The sequence below is a fragment of the Drosophila rhopaloa genome, unplaced genomic scaffold (assembly GCF_018152115.1).
Source record: "Drosophila rhopaloa isolate 14029-0021.01 unplaced genomic scaffold, ASM1815211v1 contig_178, whole genome shotgun sequence".
Lineage (NCBI taxonomy): Eukaryota > Metazoa > Arthropoda > Insecta > Diptera > Drosophilidae > Drosophila > Drosophila rhopaloa.
The window spans coordinates 1,258,878-1,274,541 of record NW_025335059.1 but is presented as its reverse complement, the minus strand read 5'-3'; the positions used below and the strand labels follow the sequence as shown (position 1 = coordinate 1,274,541).

The 15,664-nt window shown below is 41.9% G+C and overlaps 1 protein-coding gene across 4 annotated transcripts in view; it reads right to left on the bottom strand.

Moving 5' to 3' along the window:
• Positions 1 to 2,521: 2,521 nt before the first annotated feature.
• Positions 2,522 to 15,664, bottom strand: part of LOC108052241 (proteoglycan Cow) — a 46,145-nt gene continuing 33,002 nt past the window's right edge. Inside the window, exons 2-11 of one of the 4 annotated variants that reach the window (XM_044459181.1) lie at positions 14,253 to 14,319; positions 14,015 to 14,117; positions 13,526 to 13,909; positions 8,971 to 9,119; positions 8,154 to 8,344; positions 7,955 to 8,083; positions 7,796 to 7,895; positions 6,939 to 7,334; positions 5,859 to 5,996; positions 2,522 to 4,625 (exon numbers count right to left, since the gene is read on the bottom strand). In XM_044459181.1, the coding sequence (XP_044315116.1) occupies positions 4,519 to 4,625; positions 5,859 to 5,996; positions 6,939 to 7,334; positions 7,796 to 7,895; positions 7,955 to 8,083; positions 8,154 to 8,344; positions 8,971 to 9,119; positions 13,526 to 13,909; positions 14,015 to 14,117; positions 14,253 to 14,319 (1,764 nt within the window). In that variant the 3' untranslated portion in view covers positions 2,522 to 4,518. The remainder of the gene's footprint in view (positions 4,626 to 5,858; positions 5,997 to 6,938; positions 7,335 to 7,795; positions 7,896 to 7,954; positions 8,084 to 8,153; positions 8,345 to 8,970; positions 9,120 to 13,525; positions 13,910 to 14,014; positions 14,118 to 14,252; positions 14,320 to 15,664) is intronic. The other 3 variants (XM_044459183.1, XM_044459182.1, XM_044459184.1) reach the window with 3 other exon arrangements.

The following is a 15,664-nucleotide window of genomic DNA, read 5'->3' as shown; positions in this document are numbered from 1 at the left end:
GGCGCTCTATCTTATTGCCTGAGCGACCGAAATGTCTTGGTTGAGCGGCGATATGGTTGACATTAGGGCACATGCGATTACCAAATTTAATGAGTGAAGTCAGACTTGAGAAGGTTTTGGAGAGCGTGTGGTTTTGTCATACAGAATATTGAATAGTTGACAGCCTGATAAGCTGTCTTTACTAAGGCCTAGTTTTTGAGTACTTCTCATTTACCACAATATCTAGCAAACTATCTTAGGCCATAACACAAATAACTAACTTATTTAACAAAACTTAAAGTATAACTTAATGCAACAAGAAGTACATAAAGCAAACTTTGAAAGTAGCTTTTCATGAAATTAAATGAAATGTTCAGTGTTTTAAACAAATAATAAATCCAGAATTAATTACTTAATTATATCTATCTATTAGTCTTAAACTTCAAAACTAAGTGTTGACTAAATTTAGTTAAAGCTATAATGCATTTTATAAATTTATATAATTGATACCTTTTGGTCAGCAGTTTTAAAAAGGAAATATTTATTAGTTTTAATTTTGATTATAAAGAAAAAAACTCACTGTATTTTTGATGTGTTATTACATTAAAAAAAGTCTAGAATTAGCACATAAATCAATTTAAAAAAAAACGTAAAGATACTCCATATAATAAAACACTAATAATTATATTGTAGTCACAAACAATTTCATGAAAATAACGCCGTCCATCAATAAGATAAATTCAATATATAAACCATTCCAAACGTCACAAATGAAAACTATAGCAATTTCTTGAATTTATTAACAACTGCAGCATAAATACCGCCCCGCCCAGACTTTCGTTTTCGCTGTGGACACACTGCGTATACGTAATAATTCATAGGCATTGCACACGACATGCAATAACTGCGCAATAATTGCCCGTTGCAAGCAGCTGCAGCATTGCCCCCTTTTCCGCCGACCCTGGACTATAGTCCACCCCAAAAAAAAGGGTTAAATAATGCGAAACATTCGGTGGCGTGACACGGATCCAGAATGTTGCAGCAACATCGCAGGACAAGGGGCAAGTTTTAATTATTAACACCCTGACTCCGGACACAAAAGCCTGCAACAACAGCCGCTGTGAATTTATTTCAAGTCCCACAACACTTTTACGTATTCACCTTGAACTATAAAGTCCTGAGCCAGTATGTGCGTGGTGTCAACAACAAGAGCCAAAGTGACGCCTGAATGACGCATAAAAATAAAAGTTACCAACTGCATGCAACAAAATAGTAGCACATATCAAAGCACTAATTAAAAATGCCAAAAAGTCATGGTTATTCCGGGTGGGGGAGGACGTAACAATGAAGCACCCATAACCGCCACCGTCTGGGTGACATGAAAGCTTTTCGGCCTGGTTCAGGCCCAGCTCAGTCTGGCAAAGGGGCTTCAAGCTGGCCGAGCAGCCAGGCGTAGCATGTGCAACTTGTCGCATTGTCTGATTCACAGAATTATGCAAATGAGCCGACGCACACTCAGCCGGGATTGTTTATGTTGGCCAAATATTTAGCCCAAGCCAACTAGTCAAAAATCTTGGCACAAGAACAATGATTACACACAGAAAAAGCGAGGCATTTAAAAGCAATATTTTTTTTATTGCAAAGTGACCTATTCTGACAACGATAAAGGGTTGAGAAATTGTTTTTACTAGTCAACATCATGGACTCAAAAAACTAAAAAGTAAAGAAAAATTTTTTTCTCCAAAAAAAGTTAATTAAAGGTTCCTGGTTACTAGTGTCTAGCTTCAAATAAACATTACTTCCCTTTACAGACAAATTAATATTGAAATTTAAGAGCCATTTTCCATGCAGACTTATTTTCTCTGTGCAGCTGTTAACTTTGAGTGACTGACTAACTGACTTTGCTAAGAATGTGAGTGCAACTTTGCCGGGGCACATATTACGCTTTATATGGTTCAGTGTGTGTTGCTTAATTGTCGCCGGGAACTTCCGTTTTGTACGGCATGCAAAGTTGCCGCCGGTTTCAGCACCCTTGACACCGCTCTTCGGGTTATATGGCTGTATGGCTGGCTATATGGCTATATGGCGATATGGGGACCGTTCCCCGCCAAACCAACTAGCGTGTGAACTCGTTGGCGTTGGCGTTGACTTGCTTTGCTCCATTTAGAACACCCCTCCATCCCCCCACCTAAAGAGTCATCCCCGCCAAACTAAAATTTATTTAAATCTGTGCCATAATTGTTTTGGGCGCCTGTTGCGCGTCGCCCTCGTAGAGTTCTTCTGGTTTTCGTTTTCGTTTTTCACTAGTCTGTTTGGCTTTTTGCTGCTTGTGTGCGCATAAAATTAGCACCGTAAATTTATTGTTAGTCATTCGCATTCTTGCCGCTTTTGTGTTGTTATGGAGCCCGTTTAAATGTCACAAGTTGCCACAATTTGTTTAATGGCCGGTCAACAAAGCAGTTTGCACGCGCCCCGAAGTCAAATAAAAGTTTGGCCATAGATCCTTTACCTGCTGGCGATTAATTAAGAAAATAGTCCACACTTGAATTGCATTAAATAATATTTATTGATTTCATCATTCCATATATAAACGAATTGTAGTTGGTAGAAACAAAAACCTGTGCTATCGAACCAAAGTAAATGTTATTTTTTTAAATATTTTCCAAATGCATTACGTACGTATCATGTAGTTGATTCTATGGTAAATTAATATTTATGAGTGGTACAAAAATCTAACCGAAAATACAGAAAAATTATATTTGTAAACAGATTTTGTTAAAAATTTTAGTGCCAAAGGTGTGTTCTAAATGGGTTTTCGGTTTCTGTGGTGGCTGCCCATTTGGCTCCCTAGAATTAATACAATTTGCATAATAATACACAAGTTCATAAATACATACATAAATACAATCGTAATCGTAGTACATAGTCAGTTATAGGGTGTTCACCACAAATAATTTGTGTTCGATTTTGTCATGATCTTTGCTTTAAATGCAGCCGAAAACAGATATTTTTCTCCACTCTTCGCTCGTTTGCAAATGATTGTTATTAATGTTCTTTGTTGGTTATAAATTTTTGCTATAATTAAAAGGTTTATTTATATGCATTGGTTTTGTTTACTACAATTGGCTATATAATTTCGTTTTTTTTGCAAGCATTCTTAAGTTTTTATCCTTTTTGCTCATAAATGTGTTAAAATTCCGATTTTAATTCTCATTAATTCTCTCGACTGGAAAATATCAAAGGGCGGAATTAAAAAAATTGGGGATGAGCTTCGGTCTGACGATCTGCTGTTGCTGCCACTTAATTATGCCTCTTATATACTTACATGTTAAACATATTATATATTTATTTATATATGCATGTATAAGCGAATTGCCGTTTATCGAATCTCTTGCTGAGTCCTTCCCTTACGTTAATGTCGTATGTCCTACGAGTGTGTGGAAATTTCAATGCGCCTCCGCGATTTTGGATGCCCAAAAGCACCGGAGTGCGCGTGTATGGGGTGTATGGGTGTGTTACTGACAATCGGTTTACATAAAAGCAGGTGCTGAGTCTCGCCCTGGCAGGTGCTGATACAAACGACGTTAGCCTCCTAACAAAGCCTTGCAAGCGCCGGATCTCTCACTATATATCTGGTAAGTAACACTAAATGAACGCGATTATGTTTCGTACATATGCAACTATGAGTTCGCCTCCAAAACCCCACTCAAACTACTCTCTTTGGCCGCACGTTCCTGTGTCTCGTCCTTCGATCCCTCGATCCTTGGATAATGAAAGCCCTGGAGTCGCTAGCCTCTGCCGATGGTAGGTTGCCTTCTTCTTCGTTCGTATTCTCATTCATTTCAAAAACTTATCACATAAATTTTTATATATTTTTTTTGGGCGGAATTCTTAGCGTGTGTCGTGTTTTGCTTGCGCGAAAGCAGAGGAGGACATATGATAGGGTCTAATTCTGCTGCGAAAGGCTAAAATAGACGGATTACTGGCGATAACTGAACGGAAGTCACCCATCCGTGCAAACAACAGTGATAACAAAGGAGAAATCGTGGCTGACTGGGCTGTGCTGATTGACTGACGAAAAAACAAGTAGCTTGAGCATCGGATGGGTGGATGTGTGTGGTGGCTTTGGGTATTCTTTTTTGTTCCTACTGTTGGCATCAGCGATTTGCCAATTTGCGTGCGATGCGCCTTCAACTATGCTACAGTTTCTCTTTGGTTTTCGCCCCTTCTGTTCGTCTGGCTCCTTTTAGTTATCCTTGGTGGCATGGTGTGTGTGTATGTGTGTGTGTGAGTGTTTGCTGCTTCTGCTGTTTGCTATACGTAGTTCTATTCAAAAACGCTTACTTGGCTACTGCACATTTATGTTTCTGTTTTCGGGTTTGGGTTTTCGCTGCTGCGTTTGCTTTTACTTCCACTTTTGGTTTGTTTGCAATCATAATAGTAATAATAATATTAAGTTTCTGTTATAACGCTAGCTCGCTGATTGGATGCGCCAGGGCCCAGGGCTATCGGTTCGCCAAGCTGGAGCTGTTGGGTCGCTTAGAAGACCAGCACTTGATCGGCACTGCCCTCCGCGCTGTCCTCATCGTCGGCGCCCTCGTCCTCGTCGTCGGATGTGAGCGATGCGGCGTTATTAACCACGGACTCTGTTTGGATTGGACATGAAATTAGAATGTGTGCTTGAATTAATGGAGATTCCCCGCCACTAATCTAACCCATCGCCATACTCTGCACGTCTAATGGCGGTCAACCGCAAAGCGTCCTTGTTCGTTATTTTTGAAAAGGACGAACCGGCCATCTCATGTGTTATGCATGGCGTATGTGTGATATTAATAGGAAAACTCAATTACCGATCCCCTGGTAATGCCCGAACTGACCGCCTTTTCCGTTCTGCTCCTGACAACTTTAACAACCTTAAGTGCTGAGTTAAATCAGCTCGGAACGGAAAACAAGAGCACAAGGATGGGCCAAGTAAACGGGGCGGTAGAGATAAGCAGATTACGTATACGCAACGGAGTGCGAGCTGTTTTCGATACCGAAAGGCCGGCACTGCGGCAACGCATAACTCAGCATTGGGCCATAAAACCTGGCTTAAAGGCTGATATTTGGCTCAGGTGGCAAATCGTGGGATGGCTGACACAGTTCGATTGCCACGAAAATCGTTAAAGAAACACGAGAGTCGGTTGGCATATTTCATCGAACGGGATTGCGCATTAATTGGCATCGACTGTGAACTGCAGGGAATGCAAACCACTAAGGATTACTTCTGCACATGTGCATTTGGTTCGCATAACTATTAGTTCAGCCCTTTATATTAGGTTTTACCGATTTCAGCATAAAATACATTTTTAATTGTCAGTAATATTTATAGGGAATTGGAAATAAAGAAGTTTATGTAATAAAGATTTTGCAATATGTGTTAATTATTTGTTTCCATATTTTTGTAAGCTCTATTTTACACCATTTATTTAGTCCATAGAGACAAAGTTTTAATGGTGGCGCACATATTTTGGACAGCTTTGCAATCCCCACATGTAGGAAGCATACAATTTGAAATTACTTTTTGAAAAGAGCGGTTAGCTTCGGGATTTAAATAAATGAAATAAAATGCAAATGTTTTAATGGCTTGACTTCTACAGTAAGTTATGCTGGTTAGTTTCACAGAGAAGTGTGATGTGAACTATGTTGGCCACTTCCAAGAGCGTTATGGAAACGTCAATTGTGTATGCAGAGGGTTAAATGCGGCAACTGACCAGCTTAACCCATTTCCACCGGCATTCTTCCCTGATTATGGTCTTTTGAAACTTTGCGGGCCTTTTGTTATGTGCCCCGCCAAATGTTCGGGTTAAGTGTTTATATCCTAAGCCCCAGGTACTCACCGCAGTTGGGTTTGCCGCGTGTGCGTGTGTTGGCGAACTCGACTCCGTGCTTGTCCACGCACCAGCAAACTCCCACCGAGTTGTGGCACTGGGTGGGCTTGTAGAATCCCTGGATGTCGCAGTCCGGTGCGTAGGCGCCTAATTGGTTACCGCCGTCGAGAGAGAGAACAAAGTGCAACGTTTTAGTGGGGCAACTTGCTGGGGCAGTAATGGGTGGGCTAGTTTTGGATTCAGTGAGAAGCGGCACAAGCAAGTTGTTGCTGGATCTATTTTGTTTCGGGTCGTGTGGCGGGCAAACAAAGGATGAAATTATACAGTTTGGGTATGCGAGTATATATATGTATGTATATAGTATAGAGGGGGTTTCCAAAAAGGCAAACACAAAAAGCATCGGACAGTGGCGGTTTCTACAGCAGGGGGGCGGCGGGGGTTTCAGAGGTTACGGAAAAGTTCAGTGTTTTTCTTGTTGTGTTAGAAGTGTTTAATTTGCTGGCTTAAAAGTTGAAGATATGGAAAAAAAAACGGGGCGGCGAGCACAAAACGAAAGTTAACAACGAAAGCAGCGCGAAAAAAGGTTACTTCTGTTAACTGCTGGTGTGTCTGTGTGAGTGGATGTTTGTGTGGCTGTGTTAATGCGAGTGTGTTAGTGTAAATGTAAGTGTGTCAGGGTTTCTATTTAGCTGTCAGGCGCTTAATTATAGTTTGAAAAAGGTTCCAACGCGTGTAAAGTAGGAGCAAAGAGTGTCAGACAAACAAAAACTAAGCGGGCAACAAAGCGCCGTCCGAAAGAGATGGCAGATAGCACAAGAGACGGAAACAGAGGCGGCGAAAGAGATGGCAAATAGTAGTGAAAGTGAAAGTGAAAGTGACAGTAACGAAAACCAACTGAAACCAAATTACTCTTCCCGCTTATCGGTTTATTGGTTTCTTGTTTTCGGTCTTGGTTTGTTGTTTCAGGTTGTTGTTTTTGGGGGAAGGGGATATATATAACTAAGGCCCAGGACCCCGCACAACTCATACGAATATAGAGAGAACATAGAAGTATTAGTGTTATGTAGCCAGAGAAATGTCCACCTGTACCTATCTCACCTGCAAAGTCGCCGGCGATTCTCCGGCGAACGGCGGCACAGGGACGATCCGTCTTCTCGAAGCACCGACACCATTCCCTTGTGTTGATCGAGCTGTCCGTGTCCAAGTCGCAGGTGTCAATGAACGGCTTGATGCACCGCTCGTTCTGGTCGTGCTCTAGGTCGTACATCTCCTGCAGCGACAGCTGGCCATCGTTGTTCAGATCCAGGTGGCCGAACATCCACTTCGCCTCCGTCTTGCAGGCGGGCGGGAAGTGCGCCTTCGACTTCTGGCTGTGCTGGCGCCGCTTCTTGCTGTCCGCCATGATCACCGAGAACCAGTCCAGCAGCCGGTTGCCGATCGCCGTCAGCTGCTGCGGTTTGCACTCCGCCGACTTCGAGGGGTAGGCTGTGGGATGATATTGATACAGCATATAAATTATTATTCAAAATGGTATAGTTTGTTAAAATGGGTGATATATTCCGATCTTAAGTGGAACTACATATATCAGTTAGGCTCCTTGGCGGTTCTGGAGCTTCACTTTCCTTAACATTTTTAATAAACCCTCTTATTCAATTTTGAAAACATCATCTAAGAAAATGCTTTTAACTAGGGGAAAAAATAGTGCAGTTCACTAATCTTGATATTTGATAAAATTGCTTTTGTACTCTAGATATTAAAATTTTGAGAAATTGTAAATGTTACAATCGGGATAAAAGTGGCGGGTCAATTTAAAAAATATTTTAAGATTTAAAAGTTATCTTTAAATCGTACATATATGTATGTATTAGGATATAGGGATACATGCAACATATGTATGGGGATGTTCGGGAGTGACTAAAGTAAAGTGTATATAAACAAAGTCTCACCGTTCAAGTTGTTGTTGTTCTTATTGAACTTTTGCTGCTGCTTCTCCACCACCTCGTTGTAGTTTCGCATCTTGCGCTTGTCCTCCTGGTATTTGGAATCCTGCCAAGTGAAAACCAGTTAAAAAAGGGGATACTAGATGAGATTTCCAGCTGACTCACTCCACTCACCTTCTTGTAGGCCGTGTACTTGAGGTATTTGTAGTGCTTGTTGTCATATTTGATCTCCTCGGGCGTGAATGTGTACTGGGCATTGATGTGGTTGTAGTGCCGGTTGTTGTCCTCTTTGTCCTGCGGGATACCCAAAAATTAAATGGTACACCATGCCCATATACTATGTATGTAGATGCCATTGACTTACATTCATGATCGTGTTAAAATCGTTGTTATTGCCGCCCATGATGTTGCCGCTTGACATCATGATGTCGTTGTTGTTGCTGTCCTTGTAGGCCTGCTGCTGTTGTTGTTGCTGCTGCTGCTGCTCCAGGTTGATCTTCTTGTTGTACTTGTTGTAGCCGGCAATGCGCTGCAACCGCTTGCCATCGACGCTCTCTGCAAAAAAGGACCAAGTTGCAAAGTGGTGGTCAGGAAATCGCTGAAACAGGCTAACTTTATGCATCGCGGCTCACTGAGGCATCGCCCCCCGTGCACTTGTGTTTTATTTTCCGGCCCACACTGCACTCTCTCGGCTGTGCAAAATTGAAAATTAACGTGGCTGACTGGCTGAGTGGTTTTCCGGGAGCATTTTACAATGGACGGTGGAGGAATAACAATGGCGGCGGCTACTTGTTCGCCGGCCTATTAAATATTTAACAAGTGATGTGCCGGGGCAAAAATATTTAAAGCCAAAGCCATTGTTTTGTAATTGGAATTTTTAATTGCCAGCTATTGCTGGAGAATCCTCGACCCAACAAATCGCGTTTAGCCGGCAGCTTAGTTTTTGCAGCATACTTTCATGGGCAAACAACTGGCGACTAAGCCTGTCACAAAATATGCAAGCAATTTATTTTGCAGTCAACGGAGGTCCTTCGTCCTTCCACTCTGGCCGTCTGCCAGGCCCGAGCTCATTATGCGGAGCATTTGATTCAGCTTCGAGTTGGCCGTGTTATTTGTTCCCGGCACTGGTAGTCCGTTTGTTATGGCTAGAATGCTGGAAAAAGAGGGGGACTCTGACTTACCCTTGCAGGGACAGAATCCTTTGCAGGCGATCCGTATGGACGTCGAATGTATGCAATTGTGATAATCCAATCTGCATAGTGATGAGTAGGTCCTGTTGTCGGCACCGCACAGGAACGTTGGCTTGGCCACAGGACATGGCTTGCAGTTGCTACAAAAAAAAGTAAAAACATACAAAAAGGAGCGGAGTTAGAAAGGCGGCAGAAATCAGAAAAGTAAAACTCAAGGGGGCGCAACGGCAACAAATAGATGACATGCAAAATTAATTTTTATGCAAATGAAGTCTGCGTCCTTCCCCCCACTCTTCATTTGTTTTTTGTATCTCTGTCCACATGTCTCCACCTTCGGCGGACAATTCGCTGGGCAGGTAAGAGAGGGGCTGGGCTTATACATTTATTTAAATATTTATTTAATATGCGCTGCACGCACGCCCAGGCAAACAGTCGAGGCATGAGATTGGCCAGGGGATTGGGGACAAGAAAGAGGCACAGGACGAAGCTTTATTTAATAATTTGAACAAATATTTAAACTGCCAGCCCCAAACGAAAAAGACTTGGGCTATTCATACAATCGCCGTACATGACTCCATTCCAACAAGATATTTGTACGTGACCTTTTAGGAGTGAACCCGTTATCCCAATGATTCGTTAAGTAACACTTCATCCCCTTTTAATTGCTACGGCCATTAATCTGCTGTCAATCAATCATCTTTAAAACTCAAAAGAAAATCACACCCCTCGACTCCCTCTTTTTTTTAATAAATAAAACCAACAAATCGATTATTTCAATTAATGGCTGCTACCAGAGTAGCTGTGCATCCAATGAAATAAAGCTTTGGTAGAAGTTTTTATCCGTTTTTATGTCGCTTTAATTGGCCTGCCACGAATTCGCTACCAACTGCTACGAGCACAATTCTCATTCAAAGGCCCTATTTCATAATTTTATTCAGATATACATATATATATATATAAACGCCGTTGTTTCGGCTCTACTGTTGAACGTTTTTTGTCTGGTATCAAATAAAATTTGCACATTTATTTGGGTGTGAACCAATTTCCCTAATTGCCTCAATTTGGGAGTCATAATTAGAGGATTTCATCGGGCTTTTGTTTTTAATTTTAAGAAGTATTAATTGAAAATTGGCCAGTTATTCGGGTCAAGCCTGGCTTTGCCACATTTTGGGCTTAACACATTCTTTATTGTTTTTGACACATATTTGCTTTTGCTAAATAAACTTTAAGCAAGGATAAAACCTTGGGTAAACAGTTTTTGAGAAGAGAAGAAAATATTTTGAAATTCGATGAAATAAAAGAATGGTTGTTAAATATATGTGCATATGTGTCTCTTAAGCTGGCCAATTTCACTGCAGAGCCAATGTAAATGTACCAATGGCCAAAACCAAAGTAAACATATTCACGGATATGCTTGTATGTATATACTTCACTTCCCGCTGTATGTGCTCACTGTTTTTAATTAAAAATTCCCTCGCATGTTCTTTTGCACGCTTCCGGTTCGCTCTGTTTGCCCTTCTCTGTCGGATTGTTTATACAAATTTAATGAAATTCTTAGGACCAAGTAAATAGTAAGACGAATAAATTTGATAATGCGATCCTTGGTCAATGACAGCGCCGATGGCATCTTGAATGGCCTGGCGAGCATCTGCGGTTGCTTTGTGCAAATTGCCCATCAAATGCCGGCTCCGTGTCTCTGTGAAAAATGTGTAAATTTTTACTCAAATATTTGCTTTCAATTTTGCAACCCCCATCCGACCGAGTTTTCGGGTCCTGGTCCTGGTCTCCCTTTGAGTGGTTTCTGTACCTGCTGCTCCTCCTTCTCCTTCTCCTGGAGCCGACAGCTTCATGTGCATAGACCACAAAACAGCTCAGTGGCTTCGAATAACTGCCAGGGACAGGCCCCACACACCAGAATAGCTGAGTTGTGCCAGCTTGAGGTATGATCCGAACTATGGTATGTGCCCTATCCAGGGGTGCCTGCCGGGAATCTCCAAAAACCTCTTTGGCAATGCACTATGTTCGTTTTATAGTTATTTGGCAGGAAAACTTAGTTATAAATACCTCCAAAATATAGAAAATACAACTCAAGAAAAGCACAAACTTTTCCCCTTGTTGTTTCTACCTCTGAATTAAATATTTGGTTGTTATTTGTATTTCTATTGTTTTCTAATTAAAAAGTGCAAAACTTTCTTCTCAAGTTAAGTTGAGAAAATAAAAAATCTATAAAATTGATTGATTTATCTATAGCTTTAAATCGATTTTGATCAAAATAAAAAGCTGTTTTAAAATTCCTGCGGAAACCATTTCGAGTATTTCCTATTTGAACCACTGTGCACTGGCATATTGTTGCAACAAACAATGCCCGTCTCACACATGAGTTATGGCCCGATCTCGTTCTCCTGCTGGTTGGGTGTTTGGGTTTCGTGGAGGTTGCCTGGTCTTTTGGTCTATTAGAAGTGCCACCTCCTGACTACCCTTTCACTGCGACAGGTCTTTTGTTTGACTTGCGCCTGAGTGGAAAGACGAGAACTGGAGCAGCTCCTGCTGCCATGATGAGTGGCAAATGCTATGGCTCAACTATTGATTTTGCCAACGGCGTGACACATTCATATTTCATGCCATTGACATAGATACACATATGCAAAGCGGGGAATATTCGTGAAAGCAAAATTGAAAAGGAAAATTCGTAAATATACATAAAAGAAGAGGGAAAATATGTCAAAAGCCATTGTTAATGTCATCGCTGCGAGCTGAAAAACGAGAGAATGTGGTTGGAGGCGTGATTTGCCTATAGATTGATTTTTACACTGCGTTGTTTGGCAAGTGGATTTTAATTCAATTACAGGCGCTTTGAGACTCACCGGAAAAACATCAACATAAAACTTGAAGGCAGAGCGAAATCCTTGGCCTTACTTGCTACATTTTTCCCATAATTTATTTACCCAAGTGCTTTCGGATAATTAATTTTTTAGTTCGGAATACACGTCAAAGGATCAAAACGAAAACTTTCCCTTGTCCCAATTTTTTACCACCACACAATTCTGAAAGTGTCAGGCAGCGAGCATGAAATTTAACTTTGTTCAAACAACTGATAAACAAGACGAGTATAAACAACAAGCGAAAACATTTTTATAACACTCGGCTGAATTTCAAAGGATTCTGAAGTGGAATGCGAGTCCTAGAAGTTGTCTATTGGTAAACAACTTTCAAGGAGCTTTAAGAGAAAATCTGTTGACCAGGCCTTGAAAATGTCATTTCATTTAAAGCTTTAAATATCTTTTGATAGTTACTCTCTTCATTCTAAGAATTACTTGTTTTTCTTTCTACTCATTTAGTAAACAGTATCATCATCACGAAAGTTGTTTAAAACTACTTTCATACTTTTTGCCTTGCTTTGAAAGGCATAATGCAAATATTATTGGTATAATTAACAAAGTAGTATATAAATAAATCTTTTTTTCAAAGAAAAATCCCTGAAAGTGTATGAAAACCTAATATTTCTCGAACATAGCCTAAAGCTCTTATATGTTGGCCAAATATTTTCACAAAGGAAATCGACTGTTTGCTGCCAACAACTTTCCTTCGCTTCAGGCAGGGGGAAATCGGAACCCTTTTCCTGTGGAAACCCAAGCCAATCAAGCCTTGACACCAACTCGACTTTGACTTCATTTTTTCAGGCTCTGCCGCTGCCACACCTGAACCTGCTCCTTGGCCCAAGGAACTGCCCTTTTTGGGCCCTTCTTGGAGGCACTGCTCGCGTGCCAGTCCACAATTTGGGTTAGGGTCAAAGCGATAACACGGAACAAGTCAAGGGATCCGACGACGGCACGCGTCAAAGGGTAAAGGCCGTAAAGCTGTCGTTGCGGCCCATTGAACCATTCAGGCAGAAGTATGCCAGCACCAGCCAAAAAGCCAACAACGATAGCAGCGCAAAAACAGGCCAGGGACCACCGCCCAAAGGCTGCGTGCTATGAATTGTACCTCTATAAATTTATTGCAGAATTTTTATACACGATAAAACAATTTGTTATTAGCATGGCGACCGTGGAAATCAGGAAGAGTTTGGCGTGTGGGAGGGGCGGGAAGTCAAAGGTGACCCGCACCACCCGCGTCCGTAACCCTTTTTGTGGACGCGAATTTGCTTAATGAAATGTAAAATCCCATTCAAAGGCAAATGCAAAAAGTTCGGCCCAAAAGCTAAGCAGTCGAATGTTACACTGCAAACGAACGAATTTGATAACTCTACACTGTCATCTACAATTTAAATATCGAATTTAAATTTGAATTATTCTATTTTGTCAAAAACTGAATATCCTTTGAAATTGTTCACTTTTCAAATCTCAAATGAATCAGTTTGCATAAATATCGTTTAATTAAAGGGGGTTGTTTGTTATAAATTTTTGTATAGAAGTCCAAGTATTCAAATATTTTTTCACTCCCCCAAAAACTCTATGATTTCTGTGGCGACGCAGTGTGTAGGTATTCAAGGTTTTGATATTTGAAAAGACAAATTTAATTCAAACTTTTTTTCCAGAGTACTCACTCCAACTCCTCATCATCGTCCTGCTGGATGGCGGAGGGGGCTGCGGGGGGCTGGGATTGCTGCTGCTGTTGTTGCTGCTGCTGTGGCTGCTGCTTATCGCCGGCGGCGATACTGTTCTCGTAGAAGACATCATCCTCCTTGGACTCGTCCTCGTCGCCCAGACTCAGGCTCTTATCTTCGTCGTCGGTCTCCTCGTTACCCTGGACATTGGCCTGGGCATTGTTGGTGATGCTGGGGTTGGCATTGCTGCTGCCGCCATCGCTGCTGTTGTCCTCGTCGTCGTTGTTGATGTCCTCCGCATCCTGGCTGTCCTGGTTGTCCTGCTGGTTGACACGCCGCTTCGCCTCCTCCTCCAAATACTTGGCCTTGGTGATTATCTCATCACTGGAATGTCGAATGGGGTGGCAGGGGTATAAGTTTAAATGGCCTCCGGCTCGGACCGCAAAATTTAATTGGCTCATCAGGATCAAATTCCCCGAGCCCACCTACCGATTCTTGTGGAGCTCCTTCTTCGACACGCACACGGCACTGAACTCGTCCTCCAGCAGGCAAATTTCACGCTTCTTGCAGTTCAGCGGTCGGCAAAGGTCACCTACAGGCGTGTGAATTTAATTTATTAATAGGTCATTGCGACAATAACACATTTTGCAGTGCGTTTTTTTTTTGTGAAAACTCAATTGACCACAGCCAAGGGGCAAATGGTGTGTAAGTCCTCTGCTTTACTCACTCGAGGGATCGTGTATCCAGCGCTTGTGCTCGCCCAGATTCTTGTTGCTCTGCGTGTTTTTGTTTATCTGGAAAATAAAGAACAATAAATTGCATGTGAAACATTTGCTAGTTTAATTTTGTTATTTAAATGCATAAAAAATGCAAAGCGCATACAAGCCAAACTGACGTCTGTCAAAATGCACACATGCACAAACAGAACCCATTCAGACTTGGTGAGGCATACACACAGCAAACACACAGGGCGTATGCGTAATGGCAGTTCACATGGTGTTTCAGGACAATATTGCATTTGCACTACAGGGGGAAAAGTTCAAAAGCAAACAGTATCGAGTCATGGGAGAAAAAATAAATACGTGATGGGTGGGGATGTCGAATTGTATGCCTTTCTAATGATGATCAATAGTTCATCTGTTATAGCAAGCAAATGAAGCCGACTAGCGTTAGATTCACAGATTAAATCTTGGAAAAATACCATTGTATTTTTTTCTGCCAAAGACATAAATTTCTTTGTAAAATTTAAAGAAAGGCCTCTGGCAGGGAAAATCCTATGTCAAAGGAACACATATGCAAATCTGATTGCATACGAAAAATATGGCATATTCTTGCCTTGCTTAGTTATGCGACACTTTGCCCGTTGCTGAGCAGATTTATTTTAATTTAATTCAATTTAATTCAGCACGCAGCTTAAGCTGGCTCTGAAAACCATCCCACAAATGATGTCTATTCCATCCACATACCGCTGGGCATTGTGAGGCGAACCGAAATGTTATTAAGTGCAATGGTGCGTATGCATAATATTTAACTTGTCTATAAAATTTATGACGCACTAACAGCATCTGCAGCAGCAAAAATAGCTGCTGCTGCCGCTGGTTAAATGGGGGAAATAAGCTACGAAAAATGGCAGAAAATAAATAACCAACCCCGAGTCCACGTTGACTTGACAGTTTTGCAATGGCGTCCGCCAGTGGCTTTGTATTTGGAGTTTGTGTGGCTGTTGCAGGAGCAGCTGATACTGCAATCGCCGCTGTCAGTTGGCTTAATGAAAGCGACAGGAGCGACAGGAACAGCTGAAAGCTTCGAGCCTGGCTGGTTGCAAATGCATTCTCCCTATATTGGCCCACATATAGAGGGCGTTTCAAGCGCGGAATTGCTCAAGTGCGAAGTGGCAATTGCGGCACACATCCACTGGAAACGTTGGGGTAACACCCATCACCATTGCCATCGCCATTGCCACCGCCCTTCGTCCTTTGGCTGTAATGCAATAAACTCGTCCAGGACGTGGACGCAGGCAATTTGCATGCGTTAAAACGCAATTTGTGCGCGTTTCCTGGCCGCGGCCGCAACGTTTCTGCCCCGGTTTACTCCTTTCCCTTTCCCTTTCCCTTTTGCCTTTCCCACCCTCATGCCCCC